The sequence below is a fragment of the Lygodium microphyllum genome, chromosome 16, assembly GCF_053477565.2.
Source record: "Lygodium microphyllum isolate KBCC chromosome 16, Lygodium_microphyllum_v1.1.10, whole genome shotgun sequence".
NCBI lineage: Eukaryota > Viridiplantae > Streptophyta > Polypodiopsida > Schizaeales > Lygodiaceae > Lygodium > Lygodium microphyllum.
The window spans coordinates 12,599,876-12,620,460 of record NC_141150.1 but is presented as its reverse complement, the minus strand read 5'-3'; the positions used below and the strand labels follow the sequence as shown (position 1 = coordinate 12,620,460).

At 40.3% G+C, this 20,585-nt stretch overlaps 1 protein-coding gene across 1 annotated transcript in view; it reads left to right on the top strand.

Moving 5' to 3' along the window:
* LOC148022539 (uncharacterized) overlaps positions 1–2,665 on the top strand; it is a 35,599-nt gene extending 32,934 nt beyond the window's left edge. Inside the window, exons 5-7 of the mRNA XM_087695480.1 lie at positions 1,957–2,024; positions 2,157–2,268; positions 2,357–2,665. Of these exons, the coding sequence (XP_087551606.1) occupies positions 1,957–2,024; positions 2,157–2,268; positions 2,357–2,452 (276 nt within the window). The 3' untranslated portion in view covers positions 2,453–2,665. The remainder of the gene's footprint in view (positions 1–1,956; positions 2,025–2,156; positions 2,269–2,356) is intronic.
* The last annotated feature ends 17,920 nt before the right edge of the window (positions 2,666–20,585 follow it).

The window sequence follows — 20,585 nt, the reverse complement described above, 5'->3', positions numbered from 1 at the left end:
CGATGCCAAGTAGATGATGGTGACGCCAGGTGGAAGATGCTCCAAACAGAAGGCCTAACGATGGAACAGGGCACTTGAAGCAGAAGAGGAAGGGTAAGGCAGCCACGAGCCACGAGCCACGAGCCACGAATTGCAATGTCCTCTTGAAGGGGTGTGAGGGCAGTGGGAGGGGTTGGTGAGAGAAGGGAAGTGGTGGTGGTGACCAAAGAAGGTGAAGAATGATTGAAGAGAGTGGTGAGAATGAATGAAGTGATTGCCTATTTATAGGCGTAAGTTGTCTAGGGTGGCACACCACTGTGAGGGTGGGCACTGAAAAAGTGGCCAAAATGTGGACACCAGCCTCTTTTGGGGCTGTTAGTGTGAAACCCCAAATGAAGTGTGTGAATTGAAGAAGTGGTTTATCAACAGCACTGACTGAAGAAGAATGTTGATACAATGATGATGGATTGATCAGTCCCTACATGCAGCCCAAAGCGTCAGTAAGGGCACTTGATTTGGCTGATGATAATGGCAGCACCAAGTACGGAGGGTTGGAGTGTCAGAGTGTGCACCTGCAAAGGGAAGACTGGAGACTGAAGAGTGTATATATCTACCAAGTGGGGGATGTAGCTATAAATGGCAAAAGCACAAAAAAACTTGCTGACCTGATCCTGAGGAGGCCATGAATGCTGGCCGACCAGCATTAAATGTTGGTCACTGAAGAAAAATGCCCAAAAAAATAGGGGAGACCCCGGAAAAATCCTAGATGACAATGACAATGTTTGGCAGCTGTAGGCAGACTGTGGAAAGCAGAAACTGGCCTAGGAATGCACATAAGAAGCCGACAAATAAAGAAAATGCACCTAAACTACCAGAGCTCCTATGTCTTTGTTAGACTCTCACAGGATCTCACAACCAGGAGATGATAGACTGACAAGACCAACTTAGGCAACCTAACAATCTCTACTTCAGATGGGTTGGTGGTTGAATTATGACCCAAATCTCTACTTTCAGATTGGCAGGTGGCTGAGGTTGGCTTTCCACTTAGATAGTGTACTGTTCTTTGATGCAGCAATCAGCCTCCAGTAAACTGGTGCTTCATGTAAGCATTAAGCTGTGTCCTAGAGGATTGGGAGCTGGGGTTCCCTAGGATGGATACTTTTCATGAAGGCCCTTTACTTGCCTTTGCTTATCCATCATGCATGCTCCTCACGCATTCAGGCATCACCCAATATTTGAGAGGGGATCCCTGTTAGTGGTTGGTTGTCTTCTGTTGTTTGCTCTACAGGCAAGATCTGTTCATTTTATGCACGTTTTTTCATTATGCATTTGTTGGTTTTCTAAACCTTTTTTTTGGGATCCCAAATGCTAGCGAGAGTCATTTAGTTATGTGCACCTTTATTAGGTCAGCCTATCACTCTTGCGACACATTGTTGGGCTCTTGTCATTCATAGTTCTAGCCTTCTTCACTCCTCAGCAGCCTCACTGCGGATTCACATGGTAGCTCTCATGCAGTTACCAGTGGCTACCATTGCCAATTGGCTTAGCCGGCTTCATCATTTTGCTGATCAATTTCTCATCTTCATTTTGCTCAAGTGTCTTCAGAATAATTTTGCTTCCTTTCTTGCTTGTGCATTCTGACAGACTTTTTCATCTACCAAGACAATATGAGGGATCTTTGTCCAGTATTTTTGTTTTGGTCTGTCTATTCAATATTTACTCGTCAGCATTGTGCTTTCTAATTTTCTAGTTATCAAAACGACTTTCATTGATATTGCGTAGGCGTCTTCTCCAGAAGTGTATCTGTGGCTGGTTTCATGGAAGGCTTGTTTATTAAAGTCTTGAACAGCTCAGTTTGGCTGGACTTTTATTATTATAGATGGTTCTTTGATGCCCCTAAATATTTTGTGCTCTTTTTATTATTGTTGCCAGAATGTTCTCATCCATTGTTGAATATGCTTCATCAAATTTGTGCAGATTTGTCCTGCTCAAGCTATAACTATTGAGGCAGAGGAGCGAGAAGATGGTAGTCGTAGGACTACAAGGTTTGTTGCCATTGTCTAACAAAGGTTTATTAACCTTATTATTTGTTAACATTGAAATGATGTTCCTTAGCCAAGGCCTTTTGGATATAAATGAATGCTTTTGCACCTTACATACTGGCTCCTGGTTTGCAGGTATGATATAGATATGACCAAGTGTATTTACTGTGGCTTCTGTCAAGAAGCTTGTCCAGTTGATGCCATAGTGGAAGGGCCTAATTTTGAGTTTGCAACTGAAACCCATGAGGTATGGCCTCAATTGTTAGGATGTTTTCGATGTTAGCACATTTCTGACATTATACAGCAGCTTCAGTTTATATGCTTTCTACTTGCAGGAGCTCTTGTATGACAAAGAAAAACTTCTTGAGAATGGGGACAGATGGGAGACAGAAATTGCAGAAAACTTACGGTCAGAAAGCCTTTATCGATAAGCGGCATACATGGTTTTAATTTGGGGGATTCAGGTCACGTAATGTGATGCCTTGCAGTGGATAATTTGCATGCAATAGTCTTTTTATGGGTGGCCATTTATTTAGTGGTTATCCACTGTGGTATATTAAAACTTGGCAGTTTGAAGGAATCAATGCAATAATGTAACATCTTTCTTCTTATCATATATGGGTGAGATGAAATTTTCCTTTTCACTTGTACTCAGGGACTAGTGTCTTGTAGCATAGTCCAATCCTTTCGTCAAGTAGAAGTAATAATGTAACAATTTTGTTGCTCTCCTTTTATACTAAACAGATGATATTAGAAGCTTTTGCTGTATACCTGGAATGAAGACTAGTATCAGGATGAGTAAGTTGAATTTGATTGATTATGGTAAAATATTTGGTAGGGAGAATGATATGTGCTAGATGTTTATGGTACTAGGGAAAGCTGAAGCACATTCTTTGGTATGCAATATTTTAAAACAAATTTTTTTGGGCCAAATCAGCCTCATCTCCATTAGGGTTTGCCCTTGCTAGAATAAGAATACATGATAATAATTGATGGGTTTGTAATTAGGGGAATGACATATTCTATGAATGTTGTGTGCGCACATTTTTTATTTTGGGGGGGGGGGGGGGGCGGGGGATGATGGTCACATATTCTATGAATGTTTGTAACAAGATGAGGACTAGGGGACCTTGACTCTGAAGTCCTTTTGCACATTTTCCAATTATTTCATGCCTCATGTTTCGTGAAGGTTACACGATATTAAAAATATAGAGGCAAATCTAAGTATCTAAATTAATCATGTTCAAGTACTTACTTTTGTATGAGTGAACAAAGTAGTCAACATTCTAGTCCAAGGGGGTTGTCCTTCCTAGAAACATGTGTTTTTAAGTTCAATTATGAGTCAATACATGGAAAATATTCAATGTACCAAGAGATTTAGGGCAGTAAACCTTTTGCATGGCCAATAATTTAACACACTTCTTGTTCCTCTTAGTTTTCCATAAAAAGTTTTATGTTCGTCAACATATAAAGGAGTCAATTTCAAGTTTTGCCTAGGCAAGAAGAATTGAATATAGGCCATCATGATAGATTGCACAATTTTCAAACAAACATGCAAGGGCTGATTAGACAATTTCCAGTAATTACAATTTTCTCTCAATTTGTAAGACACCCATCCCAACATTTGATTTAGATTTAAGATCCAATCAATGGAATAGCCCAAATCTTTTATAATAGTAAGTTAGTCAAGAATTTTACTTGGTCATTGTTGCCTTTATGAACTCTATATGAGACCATTGGAGATGCCCTTATTGTTTCATAGTGCTTGTTGCTCAAAGTTTACGACTATCTCACCTGGTCTAATTATATGTAGATAAAATGGCGAACTAATCTACCAAACAATAGATTGATTTGAGACGTTGTATTGAGCATACTTGCCAATTCTTACCATGTAGTTGCGATGTGTTGACGAGCCGCTCCCCAATCCACATGCATAACCTTCACTCAAGATCTTGCTTTTAATCTTGTCCATGTATTGAGAGGAGTGGTTAATTGTTAATAAGAAATGTGAAAGGCTATACTATTTTTGGAGCTTGAGTGTATTATTTGTGGGCATTTGTATTATTTGTGGTATTTTATGGTGACATTATGTTCATTGTTGTATTATTTTGTGAGAGTTGAGCTCCTTTTGTGCACATTGTATTATCATTTGCAATTGTATTTGTTGCACTTGCAATTTTTGTATGGATCACATATGTAATAGCATAGGCTAGGTCTACTTAGGTTAAGATACAAGCATGCATTGAGGAATGATGGGCTAAGAGCATATAAAGAGAGTAGGACACCCAAAAGATGATGCAAATCCCAATTTACAATTGTGGAAATCTTAAAATGTAAAGTGGAGTGAAAATTCTAATTCACATGGACACAAACTCTAAAACACAAAAGAGACAAGCTGTAAAACACAAACAGGGAGTTACCTTAGAGAAGCGGTCGAACTGTAATTTGAATCTTGGTTTATTTAAGGGTGGAATGTCTCAATTGTATTTACTCTTTTGGCATATCTATACTTTAGAAGCTTTATTAGTACAATTATTAAAGCTTTCCATTCATATTTCCTATCTTATCATCTTGTTTGTATTGTTAAGAGAGAGGTGCTTGAGCGAAGGATTAAGTGGTGTGAAACCCTACATTTTTTTCTTGCTTTACATTTTCTTTTTCCCCATCCATGGTAAGAGGATCGAGTTTAAACTTATGTGTGATGTTGCGAGATTGCAAGAGAGCGAGGAATTTAGCTTGGTGAAGCTCTTCTCCATATTCTTCTTCTCTTATCATTCACGTACTTGGTGGTGGATACAAAGGAGAAATGACATTGAATTGTATTGCTTGAATTGTGGAACCATCTTCAAGCCCTTTAACCCTTTAGATTAAAATGTAAAAAGATAAGTTGATGAGTTTACTACGCCCTGAAGCTAGTCTTGTGTTCTTATTTTGATGGGATAGAGAGAATGATCCATGGTTAGTTAGAGTGGAGTGTTGAGAAGATACGGATCATAACTTCATTTAAGAAAAGAAATGGGTAAAAACACACATTTCGTTTTTTTCATTATGGCTATATAAGCGTCGACATTGGAGCCAACTCTAACCATGGTACATGTGATAGAATGAATGTTCAGTGCCTGCCGGGTCGTCTTATCGGTCTATATATAGCACCATTGGGGTAAACCTAAAGTATTTGTTATATGCCATTTTCAAAAAAAGAGAAGAAGATTGATTGCAAGGTCCTTTAACCAGCTCTGAGTTCTCTGCTGGACAATCCACTCGAGGTTGCGAATGCAAGTATCGCCTGCTGCTCGCTACATTGGACAGGTGATGATTTGCCTTTAGAGCTATTGGGTGGATGTAACGGAGGGCCTTCACAAGGCGGTGGCTCATCGCGATGACGATTGGCTATCGTTGCCGCAGCATACATCTTTCACTAGCCTTGTCGAGATGATCTACCCTCGCCTCTCTTATTACAGTAGCGGCTTCATCCCCCAATCGAGGTAGGTCGCCACGTCCAGCATGACTCTCCAGCTCCCTCAGTTTTTAGCGGCTGATGCACGTCAGGCGATGGTGGGTGGCTCCATGCGTGTTTGATCGATCGTCGAACGATAGCCTATTTTTGCAGAGTTGAAACCTCGAAGGCCTTTCATAGCGCACGACGTTGTGGCACTTGGCAGTCCACCAACCTTCTCTCAACTCAGCCGGTGAGCTCGCCCCATTCAAACTCTACTCTTTTTGTACTAGTCACAAGGAGAATCATCTCTCGATAGACGTGGTTGTTTATTTGTAATACTATGTTCGATAGCATCCTCATCATTAGATTCTTCTTCCTCGTCCTTGGCATTATAATCATCAATATTCACCTCCAAAAGAACTATCTAAAACTCACACAGTCCAGCTTTGAATATGATAACCTATGTAACTAGCTTCAACCTTAATTGAGGAAGTCTTTTCGAAGATAATTTTTTAAAGTTCATATGAACTCCCTCTCTCGAGTCTTCAAAGACTGCTTTTTTCTTCGTATGTACTTGATTTCTCATGCAATATGTCCTAAAGAATATGCTTCGAAAAAATGTACGCTGTGCTCAATCAAACATTTTTTGAGAAAATTTGCAATGTCGAGATCCATGTTATACAATCAAACAAGCAATGTGTCCACACGAAAATATGAATGCATTGAAGAATTGTGCCTAGCTTATCTACATGTGCTTGTATATGTCATGCAAAATGCAAACATAGTTCCTTGATTAGAATTAATCTTTAACCTCACCTCTCAACACTCAACAAGAAAATATTGTACTCTGCTCCACCCACCCAAAAACTCTTTGTTGCTCAAGAAAAATGATGCTTCTCAATATGTTGACAACCTGTCTAAACAAACTCCAATGTTGACCAATGCTATCAAGTTTCCACACTAATAAAATCAAACAAAATAACAAAAACAAATCCTAAGCTAAACAATTACAAAAAATCCAACAACTAGATGACAAAACAAAGACTCATACAACATTTGAACTATAAAAAAACACTTCCTACCTAAAATTATCGTAGGGGGTCTTTAGTTTTCGCAAAAATGCTTGATAACGCTAGTCACATTATGTCTAGTAGATAGACCAGAAGTTGTTTCTCATCTCTCTTCTCTCCAGAAAATTGACATGGAATGCCATGATGGAAATGGTCTTTCCAAAGAGAAGGCAAGGTGGGATAGCATCAAGGGATACTATACACCTTAAACGGTGTGACTTTAACTAAGATTACATGTGGAAAGTCTCATTCTTTTGATTTGGAATAAGTCAATGGCCACTCTTAATGAAAGCTGCGATCATAATAATAAAGATAATGATGGAAACTCAATTGATTGATCGTTGCAGGAGCTCAAGTTTATGGAAAATATTTAGAGCTTTAGTGAGGAGGAAAAACATGCCAGTCCATTGTCATTTTGTTTTTGGAGAAGAATAAAACATCCATTATTCGGACTATAAAATTATTCAATTGATCCTACTCAACTATGGTCGTATCATCCATTACGATTTCCTTCGGCTCCTGGAGTGCTAAATGATTATCCCCTTCAGATTGTAATATGGCTATGTTGGAGAATTACCGGTGTGAGCTCAACATATTTTGAAAAAACAACACGATGAATATACTCATTGGTAAGAACATAGTCTTAAGCAACTATAGTGAGAGCAGTGTGTCTGTGGTAGCTCTCAACCACTGCATAAAGAAGCTTGAGGCAGCTGTCACAGAATTTTCAGAATCGTATGGCACATAAGGCTGATATAGACGAGTTATAGAAGATTGCAAAATCTATGAAGACTCTTAAGGACGAATGGAGTCAAACATGGTGGAGGTCCAATCCCAGATTAAAAGATTATCTGCCGGTTCTAGAAGAGCTTCTAGACTTTTCATAATTGCACCGATACCTCTTTAGACTTTTTGAGAAGGTAGAAGAATAGGGAAAAAGACTTATTACTTTCAAGGATGACCAACTGTGTAGGAATGCTGTAAAAGAAATGGAGGAGGCTAGAGAAAGCGAACTGCGGCAACAATCAAGCACATTATATTATCACCCACAGTTGTATTTGTCGCATCCACAATGGTTGTATGGATCACACATGTGAATTTTGTTCACAATACTGTAAAATCAATTGAATAATTTTATAGTCCGAATAATGGATGTAAATTAAGATACAAGTATGCATTGAGGAGTGATTGGCCAAAAGCCCATAAAGAGGGTAGGATACCTCAAAAGAGAGTGCAAACCCTTACTCATATTTGTGAAAAACCTAAAACACAAAGTGGGGTGCAAACCCTAGTTTACATGGGAACAAATCCTAAAATACAAAAGGGGTCCAAATCTTGAAATGCAAATGGAGTGCTACCCTAGAGAAGTGACTTAACCTAATTGTAATTTTGGTATAGATAAGGGGTCTCAATTGTAATTCCTTTAGGGTTAGGGTTTCAATCTTTCCCTTGGGCATCTAGTTCATTTTTAAGCCACTTGACTGATCTTCCTCAAATTGCATGTATCCACCTTAGCTTAAACCTTACCCCTAATGTGTGAATTAACTCATGCACATTCTAAACTTATAGTGTCCATTAAGAATGCTTATGATTTGCACAAGAGGAATCTTGGACCTCATTTGTTTATAAAACTAATCCAAAATTGATAGTATAAAGATTCAAAAAAATTTCAAAGATTTCTCCAAAAAATTGTGGAGATGTACTTCACATTATGGTTAATATAATGCTCCCCTCATAGACAAGTGCTAGCCTTATGGCACTTACATCAATGGTAGCTTGGGGTAGCTAGTACCAAACATGAGAAATGTTGGGACAATTGGTGAAGAAGTCCTCGTAGAGGATAGTTGGGTGTTGTTAAAAGGTATGGTGCTACAAGCTGTGCTAAAGGCACATGCAATATATTGTATCCCATAAGCAAAGAGAAGGTAGTATATTCTAGGTGAGAAGTTATAAAATGTACTTGATTGGCTCATATTTCAAAACAAGCAATAAAGCAAGATATTGGAGGAATGTCTTATAACTGCTTGCCTCACTAGTTTCTTCTCTATGTAATGTCTCATAAAACCATGTATACCATGAAGCTACCAAGGCCATGTATCCTTGTGTATCCATCTTATTGAGCAAAAAGAGTTTATCATAAAACTTGAAGACAAAGAGCAATTGATTAAAGAAAAGTTCCATACAAAGATGAAGGTCATGAAGGCAAAGAAGTTCAAGAAGAGCAAGGAAATAATCAAACCTACCAAAGAATGTCGAATTCCAAGAAAGAAAGGCAAAAGAGAAAAAGTAAAGCAAAAAGAAGAGGAGACAATCAAAGCCAAGAAGATTAACCAAGAGTCACAGAATAATAAACACCAAAGTTAAACATTAGAGTGTCCATTGGCACCAATGATGTAGCTAAGGAGACCAAAATAATATGTGCCTACACTCTTTATCGCTGCATAAGATAAAGGCATTGCAATAATTTTGAGGGAAAACCTACATCATTAGGTGCATTTATCTAAAGGATAAGCCAACACCAAGGGCAAGTGTTAAAAGGTCTAGTGCTACAAGCTGTGCTAAAGGCACATGCAATATATTGTATCCCATAAGCAAAGAGAATGTGATATGTTCTAGGTGAGAAGCTATAAAATGATGTACTTGGCTCATATTTCAAAGCAAGCAATAGAGCAAGATCTTGGAGCAATGTCTTGTAAGTGCTTGCCTCATTAGTTTCTTCTATTCATTTCCTTTCTTTACTTAGTTGAAATGTTTCAATATGATTTCTTTCCACCTTAGCTAGCAACTAAGTTCTAGATCCACCATGAATTTTATTAGGTGTTTCTTGTTGAAGCTGAGATGGGTGGATCTTGTTGGAGTTGAAGATAGCTTATACTCTAGTGGTGGATGATGGTTAAGGACTGCATCAAAAGGTGGAAGGATGTTGATTGCATGGTGGATAAAGAAAACATAGATTATGGATGATGTAGGGCCATCGATGTTAAGGGATTTTTAGGAAGTCCATCAAAACTGATAAGCAAACTTGTGCCCTTCCTAAAGGCTATATCCATGTTATTTATGTAGTGACTAGTCCATGTCCTAGTGCAACTGGGAGATGGGTTGAATTCTAGGTAAACCCAAAATGTTGACGTACATGAGTACCTAGTTGGTGTGAAGTTATATTGTGTTGTGCAAATATTAGGGTGACAAGTCATTTGAGCAATCTTGAGATGCCTTTCCTTGATGTGCATTGAGATTATGTTGTGGGGGTAGGGCTAGGGGTGAGGAGTGGAGTGAGTTGACCAAGGCCACATAATGGATCTAACTCAAGAACCCTTTTATGTGCAATGAAAATGTGATGCATCTATCTCTCTCTCTCTCTCTCCCCCCCCTTTTTTTTGGAATGAAAATATAACTAAACATGTGGAGGATAGTGCACTATTCAGGAAGTGGGTGGATTATTTGTTCTTTGGAGGCATCCCTTGTCAAGAGACTTAGAAGTTGCGAAGAGGACTGAGGGAAGAAAGGATGGGTGCACTTATTGATTATACTGCCCACCATATCCTTTAGAAATTGTATACAATAAGTGGGTAACAACATAGCTCAAAGATAAAGTTGCACCATTACCACTTGCATTCATATTAAAGAAAATGGATGGACCCTATCTGTGTAGGGTGTGACCAACTATTGTAGTATCTTGATCAAAATCTTGAGGAAGTTACAAGTTGTGATAAAATATGGATTTGGGCAGTTGTTGAAATCTCTCACAAAGTGGTTGAAGGAAGGCATTCAATCTACAGGATAGAACAAGTATGTTTTGTCCAAAAGGGTGGTCCTTATGTTTAAAATTCGGGGAAAGTTGTACCTTTCCATGCTTACTTTCTTCGTAAATCACTACGATGACTCCATGAATAGGGGAAATAAAGTGGATCAGCTCTCTCATCTTAATGTGAGTAACGGTAACATTCCCATGGTCTTTTGTTGGGGTTTCAATATCATCACTTTGGTAGGCTTGGCCATACTTCTCTCAGATCATGTTTAAGGTATTTACTCTTGCTTCCCTAGGAACAACATGATGTACAACAGGCTAGGAGATCCAACTGGTCAAGCCATTTACTTGTTATGTTCTCAGTTGCCTAAATGAGCAACCATACTATATGCAAGGGTAGTGGTATCTTGAATGTGCTTTCCTCACTCACCTTAAAGTTAAACATTACCAAGGTGCTCGATTTGTGTCTTTCTTGGTACCTTTGCATAGCTTCTAGATTTTCCTCTTCTTCTTGTGGTAAGGTTTCAAGGGGAGCCACTAGGAGGCAAGCACGACCATGTTATCATCAACTAGATCCAAATCAATCAACACAAATAGCTTAAAAAAGTACCTAAGGTTGAGTCCACTCGCAAAAAGCATTCTATAGAGGAACATTTGTTTGTTAGGCCATTTCTTCCTCCATGTTGTAAATTGAGTGATAGTATTGATTCTTTTTTAAATTTCTCAAAAGCGTGACCTATGGTAAAATTGATCATGAAGGAAGACACATTAACATTGTCTTCAAACTAGCTAAGGCTTGAGGTGCATTCTTGTTGGCTTCCTAATGCTTTGGGAAACTGGTTGTGGTAAAAGGAGTATCTGGCAGTGGGATTTGGTCTCCTAGCTATTCTGTTTTTGTTATGGTTGACACCTCATTTACAGATCATGGATCCCATGCATATTTTCAAGAATGTGGACAGCTTGCTATGGGACCACATCACAGGAAAGAGAGACACTATAGGGGCATGAATGGATTTGAAGGAGGTAGGCAAGATGGAGGCGCTTTGGCCGCAATCGAGTGCTGATGGTCGTGTGCAGCTACCTCGCACTCCTTAGGTTTTGTCCACTAAAGAAGAGCGCATTGTGAAGCAAATAGTCAAGTCTATCCGCACTCCGACGAGTATGATGCGTTCTCTTAGGTCTGCATTTTCTAAAGATGACCAATTATCACGGCTAAAATCCCACGATTGGCATAAGATATGTCAGGTTTGTACTACGAATGGATTGTAATTGGCGTGCGCATTTTGCTATTTGGAGTGTAGCCATTGTTCATAATGCTTTCTCATTTGTGGCAGTTTGTACTACCGATCGTGATCGCAGGATGCCTTACTCCAGAAATACGCGGGGCCATTTACAGGTTGTCAAATTTAGTGCAATGGATCTCACAGAAGGAGATTAGGACGTCCTCTATTGAATCCGTGAGGCGGGGAGCCATGGAGACGGTCTATCTCTTTGAGAAATACATGCCTACCAGCATGCTTACGATACAAATCCACCTTCTTGTGCATCTTGTAGATGAAGTGGAGATTGATGGACCTGTCCATATGCGATGGATGTTCTTCTTAGAGCGCTTCATGAAAACCCTGAAAGGCTTTGTGCGACAATGAGCTCGGCCAGAAGGTAGCATGGTTGAAGGTTGGTTGGTGTTTGAGGCGCTAGTGCATATTTCACAATGGCTACCAACGGTGAATCCAGACAACAATATGCTACGGTCGTTGAAGGACGATGATGGACTGACCGGAGATGTGGTGGTTGGAAATGGGGTAGAAAAAAGAATGGATGCTGCAATGGAGGAGAAGGTGAATCGCTTTTGTATGTTACACCATGCCTCTATGGAGATGTGGCTCACCAGGTACCAGCAAGCTAGGCAAGATCGAGAGGAAGCACGATCTGAATTTCAACGTAGTACACGCCATCGACCGATTCAATATCCCGAGGGCATGGAGGAGATGCCATGGTTCATATCAACGTGATGGTTGTATGGAGCTTTGACCGCAGCGTCTCGCGAAAGGGCGGAGGTCTCAACCGAGGAGTGGGAATTCTTGAGGGGATGTAGTCCAAAGGTGATGATGTGTTTAGGAATTGTCGTATCTATATTTTATATGTGACAACTAATTTGAGTATTTCAATGTACAGTACAAAATATATAGTATAGCATGGTTGCCTGAATGACATTTTCACGTGGAGCATATTGACAAAATGCGCTCCACAACAGACTGTGGTATCATGGTAAGGTTCGAGCAAGAGAGCCGATGACGAGCAACGGATCCAAACACAGTTATAGATGAGATAGAGTATTTTGGGAACTTGCAAAGTATTGTTATGGTGGACTACCGTAGCTTCTCCATGATACTATTCGATGTGCAGTGGTTCAAAGTGGTACTTGAAGGAGCTGGAGCAACAGTTCGACGAGGTCCATTTGGATTTCTCGAAATAGATTCTGAAAAAAAATGGAAGGATTTGCGCAACACCTTTGTGTTGCCGACCCATTGTGAACACGTGCATAAACTCATTTGTTTGTTAATTGTATTACGACATGGTACATGCCACAATAGTTTAATCTCTCTTGTACGTGTTTGTGAACAGGTAATCTTCTATCCAAACTGAAATCTTGGAGCATGTAGAGGAGCCAATATCGGGTAATAATGATGGAAATGCAGGAGTCCAAGAATAATTCTTTGAGAACGAGGTGGACACATCCTTTTGTGGTGACATGTCTATCGACCTTCCAGTGTATGCGGAGTTGTATCAGGAGATTGATATGGGACCATAGGATACTTCATACTTGGAGCATTCACTTACTCAATTCATTGACTAATCGCTTATAAGGGTACATAAGATATGCATTTTAAGTGAGATCATTTTTTAAGGATTTATATTACCATGCTTTGTATGATTTAAATTGATTATGCTAACATTATTTTTTGTCTGTGTAGGTGACCTTTGTGGATACTTAGATCATCTGGATGAGTTGAGGGATGAGCGATGAGGAGTTGCAGGATATCTTCACGTACATGTCTCTAGATCAGATGGCAAGATTCAGAGACATGGCGGACCAGGAGCTGTCTCGGACATTGTTATGCCGCTCTATTAGATCTACTTCGGCATGCTTCAGCTTTGAGCAAACGAGGTCGACGCTCTAGACTTGGGCCAGAGGGAGGGAGTGCTTCACGGTCAGGGGGATGTTGTAGAGATATGGAGGTAGTGAGCCCGCGGTCGGCACAGGATATAGGTGCTACTCCTTGCTCTCGTGGCGATTCTACAGAGCGTGGCTCAGGTGGTTGCTGTGGAGGCACGAACGCGGTGCCTCTGTCTCGTCGTTTTGCTGGAGTTGCATCACCTCCAAGATGTGTCACATCTGTGGGGACGTCTACTCCAATTACTCCACCTTTTGCTCAACCGTCCGCAGTTGGCACCCCTATGGGTGCTACACTGATAGATACTACCCTGGTTGGTACATCAGATATATAGGGGTCTCCTGGATATGCCCAGGAGCGTGGTCGCAGGTAGGAGAGGATCCATCTTAGGCATACCTTGGAGGGATATGCCTATGTTGTCGATGATAGGTCAGGAGCCATCATCATGAATGATGAGGGGAGGAGGGTGATGGTTCGCATGAGAGAGTTGTGCCAACAAGTTTTTCGGCAAAACGTCTTAGATCATTGGAAAAACATACCAGAGGGGAGCAAGGACTACATAGTAGCATCCTTGCATGAGGAGTTTTCGATTCCAGCCACAGCAGATAGGTTTTCTACGGCGTGGATGATGGAGTGCATGCGTGCATATATGTCACATAGACGATCGAACATACGCAGGGCACTCAAGAGTGGGGCTGCAAAGCCCAAGTGGCTAGACGTGAATGACTGGCGCCGACTGAGGGAGGAGGCTACAGATTCTCCAGAACATTGGAGTCAGCAGCGCGAGGCGACAAGGGTACGACTAGAGGCCGGAGTGGTCCATCATCTTGGGAGTGGCGGCCGGCCACAGGACATATCTGGAGGACTTTATAAGTTTTTCTTTTGTTTTGCTTGCTTATTTTTTTGCAATATCCTTTGTACTGACAATCATGTTTCTAACAGTTAGTATTTTGTTTTCTTTGCAACACTCCATTACAAATCGCGATCCGATCGGCCTTGAGACTGCAGAGAGGTATGGTCTCACTGTATTGATCGACCGATTGTATAGACACGGCAGCCTTGTAAGTCACTCATCTTTCTTGTCCGTAGTTACCATGTTTAATTAGAATACATTATTGTATGGTGGACTGATGTGTAGTTGTTTCTTTTTTTGCAGAGTCCATTCGATGCTCCTCTGCGGCGGGATGAGCTTTCAGATGGCGAGGATATATAGCTCGCGCTTGGATTTCTAGAGCTCACACACACTTCTTTTTTGGTCACCTGATATGTGTAGACATTTTCTATGTAGTAGTGATATCTTGCCATGGTTGTACCGGTCACTTTCATTATGCGATCATGTATTTATTTCATGTATCAGTGTTATGATTTAAGTACACTTTGTCTTTATTTACATGAGCATTGTACACAGTGCCAAAACTATTTTGTAAGTTGCCTGCCACAAATTTTTTTTCCCCTGTTATCGTTGCTATTAGCATTGTAAATTTACCTGCACGCGTCATTATTGGCGTCATTATTAGCATCGCAAAGCATCGTTATCAATGTCGTTATTTGCGTCGGTATCAGCGTTGCATTTGCGACATTGATACCAACGCAAATAACGACATTGATAACGACACTAATACCGACTGTTCTATGGCGTAATGACACTTTTTGTGACGACGGGGAAAAATTTCTTTATTTACATTTTCATCACTTTTAACGTCGGTATAAGGCCTATATCTTGTAGTAGATTCAAATGGCTATGTGTAGAGCTTGAATGAGAAGTTTGGGATTTTGTCCCCATTAAAATGCCTGGTGTATGGAAGGGACAAGAGGATCCTACAGCACATGGTAATGATCTAGGTCCATGCAGATTAAGTAGGACAAGAAAGCCAATGTAGTGATTAACACATTATAGCTATGTAGCTCATGACAGTGCATATATGGCTAAGGGTGTGCAGGATATGAAACCATTTGTTTTGAGCATATAGTGGGTGATGAGTATTGAGATTGTGCTATAGATGAAAATGGATATACTTATGGATAACGACACATGGGAATTGGTACCTTTACCTAAAGGCAAGAAAGCTATTGGTTGCAAATGGGTTTAGAAGGTCAAGAAGCATAAGTTAGATGGATTTATTGAGCATTTTTTAGAAATAAAACCCTATAGAACCAATGCATATGGCCACGAGATTACTTGGGCCATCCTTTGTGCAATAAGTTTCCATTGAGCACACATAAACTTATTCAAGGTGTTCTTCATGGAACTTAAATATTTCTCCAAAAAAATCGAACCATCTAGGTCCACTTACATATCTTGCAAGAGTTGCTTCTCAACCTTCAACAAAGGTTGCATTCTAGCATCCAAGAGGATTCTCTTTGCCTTGGGTTTAGCATTTTCTTATGCCAACATATTTATCTCATTTTGAAACTGATCTTGCATAGTGGTTGTCCACTCCTTAAAAAGCCAATGAAGATATCTTATAATTATAAAGCATGTTCATGAATTTGCATTCTCAAAGAAACTACTTCATTCTCATGTAACTATTTCATTTTATCCATGTCAATATGCTTCGTGTCTCTCTTAGACTTTTCACAAGCCAACTATTCTTGCAATGATTGAACCACTTTAAGTTTAACTAATCTGAATGAATACATATCCATCATGAACTTATGCATTCCTGTTATGATAGGACATGCTTCTCCAAGATTATTAGGCATATAAGATGCCAGTGATTTTTTCCCTTCTACATGCATAGCATTTTACTATTGCATCAACTCTTGTGTAATCTACATAGTCTCCACCTTGGCTCTAGAAAACCTGACTTTCTTTTGCATATCTATGATTACTACATTAGTGTCATGAGACAAACCCTGGTTAACATCATCATTAAGCCACAGTGAAAAATCCAAAGACATAGGAGAATCAAAAGCATCATCTTGCTATGAATCACTCAATCCAAGTCCCATATTCAGTGGAGCAAGCAATTTACATGCATGAGTACTATCATGATCACCCAATGAAGATGATCAAGGCAATTCAACAAATTTCAAGAGATCAATTTGCATGAGCTAGCCCCTAACATTGGGTTTCGAAGTATCCGTGTAAAGAATTGAATCAACTAAGAGTGTAGAGGTCTCACCGTCCTCTTCACTAGAAGCAATTGATGTAGGTTTTGGAGTAACATTGTTGGGGGTAAAGGTGCCTCTGCCTAGCCGCTTGTGTATTACTACACTGACAGTACCCGCTAGTGTACACTACAGGTGGTAGGCGCCTACCACCGTCACTTTATTCTTTATTCTTTTAGTGACAATTTGAATAAAGGAAGGCCCGATCACACATTGTGAATGTTGGAGTTCCCATTTGGTCTCTCTTTCTTGCTCTTGCTCTCCCTCCATAGCTCTTCCAAGCAATCTTTGATCCTTCTCACCTTTCAACTGGTATCAGAGCATGGTTGCTTGAGTATTTCGACTTGGTTCGTGACTTCTTCAGCTTCCTATCGATTACCTACACTCATTGAGTCTCCTTCCCGGTGGCAGCCATAGCTGACTCTCCTGAGCTTCCATCACTCCCCGGCTTCTCGAGCACCTACCTGGCCCATTTGGGAATCCTCAAGGAATTCCTTCAGAGATATTGGAGCTCTCTTTTGTTATTTCACCTCATTCCATAGGTTTTGTGAAGTAGGGCAGCCATGTCCTCTTGGTTCTTGTGATGCCTACTCTCTACCAGTGACTTTTCCCTTCAAGAGGGAGCTCTTGGGGGTCCTTAACTACTCCCCCAACCTTGCCTTGACCTTGCCTAGCCCTTCCACATGCCCAAGTTTAGTTTGGGCCAGCTTGAAGACCTACAAAAAATTCATTTTTTTAACTTCAGTCTTCCCTTGGCACTCATTGGCAGCTTGAAAACACTTCATTTGGCACTTCGGAACACCCCACTTGATGCTTGACATTAGTGGTTATCATTGGCATTGATTTGTGGATTGATTTACCTCAATCAAGGACTATTTTCCACGGTCCACAGGCAGCCACAAATAGTGTTACATCAGCACTTTATGCTTATGCTTGGTTGACATTGACATTGGTTGCTTGGTTGTGGTCTCGAATGCTCTCCACTGAATGCTAGGGGAATGTATGCCTATGATATGAGATGCTTTTGGGGCTGAATTTGCTCATTCATTCACTATTTTACATAGTTCACAGGCAGCCCAAAATAGGGTAGCCCCTTGTCATTACACTTTATGCTCATGCTACATAGTCATTTGATGCCGATTATGCCTTGTTGGTACCTATACATATGGGAAAGTATGACTGTGGTTTGTCTATGGTTTTGAGCTTGGATTGAGACACTAATTGATTAGTTTTGGACATTTATTTACTGCTGGAATATTCAGGTCTGAAGATTATTTGCTTATGTTTGGATATGCCAGTTGGATTCGGTCTATGTCTTGGATGTATACATTGATGTAGTGGATCAACATAGAGCTTGGATTTGCTCTTGAATCATTGGTTAAGCTTGAGCTCGCTTCACATAGCATTTGGATCTTCATCTTTGATGTACTTATGGCATGTACTTTGCTCATGATTGGTCTTGACATGCTTTTGGCCTATGCCACTACTACATGTCCGTTACATTATTTGGAGTTGGTAAATTTTGAGCCTTGCTTTGGCTTGACATTTGATTTCTCAGAGCTTACTTTGGCTATTTTTCAGCTTGCCAGAGTTATAGTTTGGATGTACTTGATGTCTATGGATGCTATGTATAGATGCTACATTGTCTATATGCTCATGAGGTCTTATTGATGCTTGATCTTGGATCTTTTGGCACTAGTGCTATCATATGCCCTTGTTGAGCTTCTTTGGTTGATATTTATGGATTTTGTGCCGGTGGGATCATCTTGATATGCTTGACACAGGTGGTTTATGCTACTTGAGCATTCAGATACTTGAGACTGGGATCTTTACTTGGATGTTGCATGATTGACATGCCGTGGTCCTCATAGATGTACTTGGGCTGATTTGGGCTTTCCACTCCTTGAATATACACCTCTTTGTGTCAAGTCTTAACAATGCTGTGTACACTTTGCCCTATTACATAAGGGATGTGTCGGCTTATTGACAGATTCATTTGACATGCTTGGGTGTTTGCTTGATGTTTGTATGACTGTCACATACTGATTTATGCCCGGCTGATTATGCTTTAACAATCAGTGGTTGACTTGGTCCATTCATTTTTCCTAGAGTTTGCTCTCATTATACCTGGCTGTAATTTATTACATCAAGTAGTTATACATGGATTGATGTGGAATTTTCATGCTGAATCATCTTGATTTTATGTAATTTTGATGGTACTTGGTGGGCAGCATCATAAGCTATCAGTTCGTGGTCATTTTGCCTTGGATTTGATGGTATTATGGTTGTTTACACAATAGAAAACAACATCCGTTTTGAACTGTGTGCACCATTTTGGACTGCAGTATGGCATCTTCTTCCACCGACAGTGCTATCTTCAACATCACTAAGCTTGATGGTACGGATTATGCCTATTGGAAGAGTCAAGTTTGGCAGGTATTGGTGCAAAAATTGCAGATAAAGCCACTAAGGATGCATGGCAAGCAGCTTGAAACTATGGCTGATGACGAATGGAATGAGATTGATGAGTTATACAAGCCCACCCTCATCTTGTCTCTCACTAAATAGGTGCATTAAAATGTGGTTGAGGAAGCACAGAGTGCTTGGCATCTTTGGGATAAAATTAAGAACCTCTATGACAAGAAAAGTCCAGCACGTTAGATGTATTGGTTGAAGCAACTTATGGACCTATGCATGAAGGAGAATATGATGATGTCTAATCATTTGAGCCAATTCCATGCTATTCTCAAGAACTTGACTTTGTAGGGAATTACCTTCAATGATGAGGTTACTCCATTGTTTTTGCTTGGGACTCTGAGTGAGTCATGGGATGTATTCTGCACTGCCTTATGTGCTCCTGCTATTATTTTGAACTTGCTTGATATAGAGAGTGCTCTTCTGTAGGAAGAGATCAATTGTAAGAACTTGGATGCCTCTCGTGTGTTGCATGCTTTGATTGTTCGAGGCATAGATGATAATGGAAAGAATGATTGTGGAAATGGCCGTGGCAAAGACTCGCAGAAGTCTAGGTCTATGTTGCGTGGTAAGTCATGCAACAAGTTTCGTGGAAGAAATGCTAATGTGACATGTCATCACTGCAGCAAGAAGGGTCACATATGCCCGTAGTGTCATGAGTTGCGCAATGAGAAGCGGAAAGAGAAGGGGAAAGACAAAGTACAGGAAAAATCCTTTGATCGCAGCATTATGCTTGTGAAATCTAGTATGAAAATCGAGGAGATAAATGTCATGCAGACTAATGACTTCGATGGGGAGTACATACTTGCAGCTAGTTCTTGTGATGCTACGCCATTGACCGAGGTTCACTCTATGTATGTGCAGTGCTGGCTTTTAGATTCTGTGATTCATTTCATGTTACACCATGTTGTGAGTGGTTCCATTCCTACCGCACTATCTTTGGTTCAGTTTGCTTGGGTGATGACAGGTCACTTGCTATTGTTGGCATTGGGGATATACGATTGTAGTTCTCTATTGGGAGTACTTTTCTATTACAGGATGTACGTCATGTACCTATGCTTACACATAGTCTTATGTCTGCAAGGCAGCTTGATGATGTTGGATTTCATGTTTCATTTGAGGATTTTACCTGAAAGATTACCCGTGGTAGACTTGTGCTTGTTAGAGGTGCCAAGGCTGGCAGCCTCTATCCTTTTGTAGTTAATGGGTCCTCTGTTGACCATGTTTTTTTAATTAGTTCCATCCCACATGTATCTCTTTGGCATGCCCTTTTGGGCCAAATATCCTTCAAGGAAATGAAAATGTTTTTTGGTTTGTAGTACTTATTGCCCCTTGACTATGCATGTTGTTGCAAATCAGAGTTGGAAGCATGAGAGAGTGTGCATGAGGGAGAGAGAGAGCTCAAGTACAAGAAGATCTTGCTTAGTCAGTTGTTCGAGGTACAACTAGTCCACTCTCCTTAACTATGAGTGTGTACTTTAGGCTATTTATATAGCCTCTAGAGGAGTTAGTGTTAGGGTTTTCCCTTGCTTCCCTGTCCTCTAG